This window comes from Manacus vitellinus, unplaced genomic scaffold (genome assembly GCF_001715985.3).
Source record: "Manacus vitellinus isolate BGI_N305 unplaced genomic scaffold, ASM171598v3 scaffold_24_pilon, whole genome shotgun sequence".
NCBI lineage: Eukaryota > Metazoa > Chordata > Aves > Passeriformes > Pipridae > Manacus > Manacus vitellinus.
In genome coordinates this window covers 6757720-6766618 of record NW_021939798.1, presented here as the reverse complement: position 1 = coordinate 6766618, position 8899 = coordinate 6757720, and the positions used below count along the sequence as shown (strand labels likewise).

Below are 8899 nucleotides of genomic sequence, written 5' to 3'. Positions count from 1 at the left end.
CTGTGTGCCCTCACTGGGCAGCCTGTTCAGGGTGTCCTTCATATTTAATGTAAATCTTTCTGTTTGACCTTGGAACCAGTTTTGGCCCATTTTGTTGTTTTCCCTTTATAGATGTGATTTTATACCTCATATGTACTGAATTTCACATAGCAATTTTCAACTATTTTCCAATTTCTCAACATCGATTTGAACCACTTAAGTGGATGAAATTAATTAAATTTTAATTAAATAATATTTTATAAGAGCTTGAAGCCTGTATTCATGCAGATCCTGTAAAACCTACAGGACTCACAGCAGCCTTTTTCAGCATCACTGAGGGCTTTGTGCAAGCACCAGTGTTACCTGAGGAGTTATCTTTTGGAAATCTCTCCATCACAAACTTTTTTCAAGCTTTTCAATTTTGTAATGATTGAACAACCCCCTGGAACTGTTGGAAGAGTGTAATTGAAATCAACACCACACAACTGAATTTTCAGTCAATATCCCACAGTCTGGGTTTGGGGGCGGGAGGGAAGGCGGGTGTTTGTGTCAGAAATTGGGGCAGAACTGGGCTGTTTCAGCTTCTTTTCTATTGCTCCGATTGCATTGAGAAAGCAAACAGGTACCCTGGAGCCCAACTGCTGCAGAATTCCCTGGCATGTCAGTGTGGCTGCACAGAGCAGGATGGAATGGAAAAGTCTGACTGAAGTTCAAAATAATTATTTTGACTTTTAATAGTTGTGAAATTTTTACCAACTGTTCTGTAACTTGATTTAGGACATATCCACAACGACCAAACCCAGCTTTTCAAACCAAGCAATGCAAATGGCAGGACTTACCTATAATCTTTCCAACTGATTTGCAGGCAGCTGTAGATTTTTATTTTAATTTTGGGGGGCAGGGGGTTGGGGATTAATTGATTCTGCTGAGAATGCACAAAGATGGTGAGAATTTCCTAAGCAGAACAACAGGACGCTCCTGTGGAAGTGTCCATGGCCAGGTTGGACGGGGCTTGGAGCAACCTGGTCCAGTGAGAGGTGTCCTTGTCCATGCCAGAGGGTTGGGATGAGATGATCTTTAAGGTCCCTCCCAACCCAAGGTCCCTCCCAACCCAAATCCTCATAATCTTAAAAATCTCTTCAGTACATCCTTTCATGGCAGTCAGCAGACAAACCCAATTTTTCCGAATCCCTCTATTTACCCTCTTTAGCAGCAGGCTAGTGCAGAACGGTGGCCATCATAACATTGTTTCCTTAACCTGGGTAAAACCACTGGATTAACTGAATCTTACTTAAATTACCAGAGATACTCAGTGAGCTAGAAATATATCCAATCCCTGAAAGTATTCAAAGCCAGGTTGGACGGGGCTTGGAGCAACCTGACCTAGTGGAAGGTGTCCCTGCCTGTGGGAGAGGGGGGGGAAGGTGGAACGAGATGATCCTTAAGGTCCCTTCCAACTCAAACCATTCTACGATTCCACGACTCATTCTATTAACGATTACAGAGCGCGCAAGAACAACAATCAGACCAGGAGACACCCTCTATTGTGCATTTGTACGTTAAACAATATTAAATGACGGCGGGAGCGCCCCGTCCCGCCGGGCAGCGGCCGCGCCCCGCCCGCCCTGCGCTGCGCCGGAACCGGCTGTCGGGGCCGGGTTGTCACCGGCAATAGGTTCCCCCGTCGCGGGGGTGTGGGCCGAGGGTCCCTGGCCGCCGGCGGGATGCGGAGGCGGGCACGCGAGGCTGGCGGAGGCGGGAGCGGCAGGAGCGGCGCGTGGAAGGCGGCGGCGCTGGGGGAACGCGGAGGAGGTGCGGCGCGCGGGCCGCTGCGTGAAGCTGGGGTCGGCCATCGACTCCAGAAGCGAAGTCAACGCGATGGTAAGGCCAGCCCTTCCCCGGGCCCCCCCCCGGCGATCCCGCGGGCTCGCTCCTCACGCGAGGTGCCAATTGAGAAGGAAATAAAAGGTGGATCCGCCGCGGAACGCTCTGTGGAGCGATCCCTGTTCCGGAGGTGCGGCTGATAACCGGGGTCTCAAACAGGGGTCCCCATCCCGCCTCCTGCGCCTTTCGCTGCTTCTCGGGGTCGCTGTGCACTTACTTTGTATTGATGGGTTTGGGTTTTTTTTTCTCCTTCTCCAGGTCACTGTGTACTTACTTTGTACTTATAGTGGTGGGTTAGATTGGGTTTTTCCCAGCCTGAGACAGCAGAGGCTGTCAGAACACAAACCTCGGCTTTACGTGTTCACGTCTATCTAGAAATATTTATTATTGACTCTAAACCAAGTTTGAAAATGGCTTTCCCTTTCAAGTAGGGACCCTGCAGGCTGTTTCAGGGGATGTATACAAACGCTTTGGTTTTGACATCTCATTCACACCCACCTGAGGACACTAAAGCCAAGGCTGTTCTGTAATAGACACACAAACCACAGCAAAACAAAAAACCCAGAGCGGAAAAGTCTTTTGGGGGCCGGACTTTCAACTAAAACATTTTCTCCGTCTAAGTTTATTTATCTCTCTTTTAATTCTTAAAAAAATAAATAAACTTGGAGAAGGGTTGTGTTCATTTTTCTGAAGTTTCCTTCAGCTGGAGCTAAAGAATTAAGACATAAAAAACTGGAAAAAGGTCAAACACCTCTAGAAGCTGGGATAGGAAAGGATGGTCTGACTGTATAGCAAGTTACATGTGTGAGTCTAAGTCCCCAATACTAAGTTTAGTAGCTTTTAAATAAGTTTAGTAGCTTTTAAGATGTTTCCTTACTATGTCTCTCTAGTCAGTGACTGCAAATAATAATTAAAAAACATAGAAAAGCATTCAGTTCTGTGCATCAGTTACAGATTGCAGAAAACTAGAGTTGTCTGCAGATCAAAGGAGGGGAATTGCTGGTGCAGCAAATAGCAACTGGGCAAAGAACTGTGCTGAGAAACTATAGAATATTTTAAGCATTATTTACTTGTCAAAAGCGCAAGTCCTTGTGCTGACAGCATTAATTAAAGAGTACAAATAGCATCCTAGAGAAGTATCCCTAATAGATTATGTATACATACACGGACAAGTATTTTAAGTACAGATGATTTTTTCAAAGATTAAGATAGCATGCACAAGATTTCTTTTTTATATTTAATTTTCCAGCTAAGTTTATAGCCTAAAGAAAGGACAAATTGAAATGATCTTGAACTTTAAAAACCCTACTTTGGTAATTGGTATCAAGAGCATTAGAGTGAGGGAAAATGACATCAGCAAGTGCCATTGCAGGCTCTGAATCCAGTGTACATTTCCAAGGAAGTTTGCAATTCAAACCTATTTTGCTGGGCATGCATTAGGTCTTGTTCTTCTCACAGGCAGCAAGAATGAGTGGAAATGAACCTGCTTTGACACAGAGTTAATGTTTTCCACGTGCAGGACATGTTTGCACTGGGCCTGTAAGCGGAACCACGCGGCCGTGGTGGCTTATCTGCTGCACGCAGGAGCAGACAAGGACATCCTGACCAAGAAAGGAGAGAGGCCAGCCCAGTTAACATCCAAGAGGGAGATCAAGGAGATGCTGGGAGGTAACCTAGTCACTGTGCCCTGTGACCATCAAAGACTAGTAAAGGGCTGTTTAAGCATGTGTGCTCCAGTCTTTGTTTTGCATGCGAAGAGACTGTGTTTGGATTTCAGTACTAACTATACTCGATTTCTTGTGTTTACTTGGGAAGAAAACAAAGTTTAAGAAAAGAGGATTACCAACAAATTCCATACCCAGCTAGCCAGACTTTTTTCTAAACACTGACAAATTAGAAAAACTGTTATTTTGAAGAATGCCATGCAGCAGACAGATACAGCTTCCTGTTTTTAAAAAGGCAATGGGAGAAAAAATCTCTCGAATTTGTAGGAAGCCCTTATATGATCAACACCTAATTTTCCTGATGTTCTGTGTTGAATAAATCGAAAATTAGCAGCTCATTAAAGGACATTGGTAGAGCATCTTTATCTTGTTTGTAACTGCTGGAGCAGAGTAGGATTTGCTGCTGGAGCAGAGTAGTATTTGCTGCTGGAGGTAATAATTTGAAATGTGGTCGATTAACAACCTCTCCCCTCCCCTTTGTACTCCCAGGTCTGGTTTTGTTTTCATTGTTGTCTCCCAGCTGTTGAATGGGTAATGCTGCAGCTCTCCCAGTACTGCATGTTCCCTTCCCTTTATCCCCTGCCTTAATATCGACCCTTTGTTTTTTGTTGCCTGATGCATTATGAAAATGACACCACCAGAGACTGTGTTACAACACGCTGCTATGGATTAAAACAAACCAAAACAGGAGAACTGCCGCATTTAGAAGGAATTAGTACCCCTAGAATCACTAGAATCAGACTCAGCTTTTGTGTTCACTGTATGGCAGCACCTGAGCACGGTTCTGTTTACTGTGGGGAAAAAAAAGGTGCAGGTCTTCCTGATACATTTTTTAACCTGTGATGCTTTTAACACTCCACTCCCTCCCTATAACAATAATAATAATAAAAAAGAAATAAAGCAGTGCAATAGCAATAATTCTTTTTTTCCCCCAAGATAAGTCTCGGAGAATGTTGTTTTGTTTGTTTTACAGTGGAAGACGATGAACTCCCGGACCTAAAGCAAGATTCAGACCTGCCAATCATCCCCAATTACCTGGCTAACCCACCTTTCCCTTATGTTTATAACACCACGGGCAGCAGCATTCCAGATCCCACTGTGAATGGGAGTGTCTCCCATTCTGAACCGCACGATGCCGACTCCCTGTCCGTGCCTGACGCGGAGCTTTGCAGACGTGCGCCGCCACAGCACGGGAACGCTGCTCCCGAGGGGGCTCCCAATGGGGACATGCCACCCCTGCCCCGAGGGCCTGTTGGGCCACCACGCTCACACCCTGTCCTCCAGAGAACTCCTGTTTACCAGGGGCCGTTGTCGTGGAGCAGAGGCCCCCCTTCGCCGGCAGGATCCAACCAGTCCGTACCCCAGCAAGAGAACGGCTCCCGCGTGGGGCCTGTGCCAGCCTTCCAGCCCGTGTTCTTCACAGGAGCTTTTCCACTCAATATGCAAGGTAACAGCAAAAGTCTCCTCTCACTTCATCTGAGATCTTCTGTCACCTTGGGCAGTGCAGACTAATCAGGGTCACACGTACTCACAGCACTTCCAGAGATTTTCAGGTTCCCGTGCTTAGACATTCATGAAATATTTGTAGAGAATGAAAGATGCAGGTATCCTGTTTCTGCTGGAACTGGTATTAAAATATTGATGAAAACATTTGCTGTTTGTCTCAATTGTCATAAAAGCATACAGGCCCCAGGGTAATCTAATTCTCTAAATAGCATAGTCCAGGCTGCAAATACAGAACGTGAGTATGCAGCTGGTGAGCTCAAGAGAACATCACATGGCTCAGTCTGCACCCAGGTCTTGAGCTGAATTGTTCTGGGATCTGCCAGTTCTGCAGGGAAGCTTTGCCTGCCTAGAGAGGGAAATCTGCAATTCCAGTTTCTGTTCAGAATTTAATGCTTGAAATAAAAGGTGTTCTGATGCCATGGGTTGGCAATTAGAATTGAACTGATGACCAAAAGAGTAAATAAAAGCAATCTTGGATTGCTCAGGAAACTGATAATCAGTATAATCTGCTGTTAAGTTGGCTTAAATCCAGTAAGGTGAGTATTCATGCAAAGGCTCAGACATCCACACACACACACTGCATTAGATTTGTAATGATTTTTTTCATATAGGTTGATGAAAGTCAATGTAATGGAAACTCTGCTCATACAATTCCAGTTTTTGCTTTCCAAGTATTCACATGTTGTTACAAATGACACAAACAAGGTTAACAGAATACAGAAGTATTCAAAAGTTAGTCTATAGTTTTGAATTCCTTTATACATCTGCCTATTAATATGCCTTTTTATTTCTAATAGAACTGGTGCTTAAAGTTAGAATACAAAACCCTAATCTTAGAGAAAATGACTTCATTGAAATTGAACTGGACAGACAAGAACTGACCTACAAGGAACTGCTCCGAGTGAGTTGCCATGAGCTGGGTGTGAACCCCGAGCACGTACAGAAGATCAGAAAATTACCAAATACAATGTTAAGAAAGGTAAGAACTCTACATTTTGAAGCGCATTAACTTATAAAAAACATTTTTAGATTACTGTTATAAAGGGATAATTTTTGGGTCACCTGCATAGGCCTACGTTGGAAAAAAAAAACAAAATGAAAAACCTTCCTTCAACTTCCAACACTGAGCAGTTGTTTTGGTTTTCTGTTAAGTAAAAAGGTTCTCCAGTTTCTTTTCATAACCATTTGGTTAGGCTCACCTGATTTTGTGAGCTGCCATCAGCATTTAAAAGGCCTGCAGAACTCAGCCGAGCTCTTCAAGTTCATCAAGGCCTGGCTGGAGTCCTTGCACAAACAGAGAGATGTTTCAGAATTACTCAGGTCTCTGAACAGAACTGTCCTTACTTCAGTGGACGTTCACCCCTGCAGCAAACACAAAAGGCACCTGTTTTACCAACTCACCACTGACCTCTCTTTCACTCTGAAATCCTTGCAGAGCATTGTTGGCGTCACTCGTGGGCCAAATCTGATTAGGAGTAATAGACTTCACCCTGCTGCATCTTCACTGACTATAGGATGACTTATTCCGTGTTAGTCAAGAAGTGGAGGGAAAAGAAAAAGACACAAGGAATTCTGTCACTTGCCAACTTCAGTTACTGTTGAAAAGAGTTTTTATATCCAGCTCTAATCTCTTCAGGACACTTACTGTTCCTTGAGGTGACAAAAACCCAGTTCTGTGTCATGCTGTTGGCAGCAGAGCAGGGCTGTGGGGGGCCCAGAGCTGGCCTTAGTGGGCTGCTCTGGAGGAAGCTGCATGCAGGACTTTCTTTGGTATATGCAAGTACCAATTCATGAGCTTCTAAGAATTATCAAGCAGGAAAAAAAAAGAGGAGTTGGGTGGCATGCAGTAGGTCTTGACAAGTGCAATTCCTCTAATCACTTGCACTCACCATCAGTGTTGCATTCCTTCTAAAAATAGACTTAAGTGAGTAGCTGAATAGGATCCCAAAATAAATATAAGATGCAACAGGATGTCTGCTTTCCAGCTTACTGTAAAGAATTGTCGTATTTATAGATACATGTGTTAGTATGAGATAGTTTTAACTTACCTCTGCAAAATTAACAGACAGTATCACCTAACTACTTATTTTATTTATTTAAAGGACAAAGATGTTGCAAGGCTACAGGATTTCCAAGAATTGGAGCTTGTTCTAAGCGACAGAAACTTACTTTTCAGAGTCCCAACACTTTCTGAACGGAGTGGTTATAACAAGAAGGCATCAGAACTTACATACTGATTGTTCAAGGAATAAAACAAAATATTTGTATCTCTCATTTTAAAATTAAGTTTGAAACACAATATCTATAAGGGCTAATGATGTGAAAAAAAATCTATTTTGTTAACCTGGAAATAACTTAAAGTGGTTATGCACAGTTACAGCTTCTAGTTAATCTAAGAGCAGTGAGTCTGATATGAAAGTAGCTCAATGCAAAGGAAGTATTGGCAGAACTATCTGTTAATGCGACACTTTTCCTTACAAAAAGATAATCTTCAAACACTGCAGAGTTAGCAGCTCTCAGGGAAAGGCTTACCTTAAGCTGTTCTAATAATTTGATTGCTATAAAATAGCAGAGGTACTCAAGCTAAAGAACCTGCCACGAAGCCCATTTAGTGTTTGTACTGAGTCCATTACCATTAATGTTCCCTTTTTAGATTGTGTATATTAAGTCATATCTTACTTAGAAGGAAAAAAACAGAAGGGTTTAAATGTGTGGAAGAAGCACAAAACTATGTCTCGTTTGAATACTATCAAGTGACTTATTACCTGTGATTTCTTAATCCCTGTTTACACTTTTCCCCATTTCTCAGGTTAAAAATAAAAGTGATAGTAATTATCCAAATAATAAATATGCTCTCAACCAAAATCCCTTTTATTGTTGTCTGTCAGTATATAGCAATTTAAAATGTGCAATTTAAAATCCTATTCTTCTTACTGTATTGACATTTCTCCAATGCTGCTTTAATTTCCCCTTTTAAAAGCACAAAATTGTAATTTTATTTTCCTTTTGCTTCTGCATTCCTGAGAAAGATTGCATCTTGAACCTATACAGCTGCCTGTGTAAAAAGAAACTAGTGAAGTGCCCAGTGATTTCTGGGCTGATATTAAATCTTCCTGTGTTCCTATGCAATGCATTTTATTTTTTTTCCCTCTGACTTGTGTTTACCCATGTTGTTTACTGAAAAAAAAACCAAAAACACAGTTACTTAAAATTCAGAATTTGACTAATTTACTGTGACATTCTGGAATAAAGAAATTGAAAAGTATTTAAGAGCTGGATTTTATCTGATTTTTTTTTTTAGGATTTTAGTATTTAGTCTCTCCACTTGCATTTGATGAAGAGTTCTCTCGTAGCTTAAGTGAAAAGTGGATGCTGTGGATTAGATGAGCAAACTAAAGTATGAGATGTAACAGGCAAACAGAAGGCACCAAACTGGACTGAATTTTCCTGTTTCTTCGTCTTCCCCTTCCCCCCCCCCCTCCCCCAGTTTCTTTGGAAACTGCAGCAACCAAAGGAATTTATCTTTGTCTTGTCTAAGAGTTCAGAGCTGTGCAATGTCTGTACCTGCCCGACAGCCGAGGGGTGCTGAGCTGGGAGCCTCCCAGACCAGCCGGAGGCAGCGCCGAGGCCAGCGCAGCATCCGGAGCTCCGACTGCTCCAGGTGACTCCCCCTGCCTGGGGCTGGGCACCAACCTCAGCCTCGGCCCCTCTCTCAGAGCGAAGCAGAGCAGTGACCTGTCCCACAGCCAGTACCTGGGGAACTCGCCCGCCCCGGCCGTGCTCGCCGCTCCGTGCGCAGGGAGCGG

The 8899-nt window shown here is 43.3% G+C and overlaps 1 protein-coding gene across 1 annotated transcript; it reads left to right on the top strand.

Annotated features, from left to right (window-relative positions):
- Window positions 1-1703: 1703 nt before the first annotated feature.
- On the top strand, window positions 1704-7780 carry ANKRD40 (ankyrin repeat domain 40). The gene is made up of 5 exons (XM_029960082.1): window positions 1704-1860; window positions 3361-3531; window positions 4561-5034; window positions 5891-6072; window positions 7196-7780. Exons 1-5 carry the CDS (start codon window positions 1704-1706, stop codon window positions 7328-7330), a joined length of 1119 nt encoding a protein of 372 aa, XP_029815942.1. The 3' UTR covers window positions 7331-7780.
- Window positions 7781-8899: the final 1119 nt, after the last annotated feature.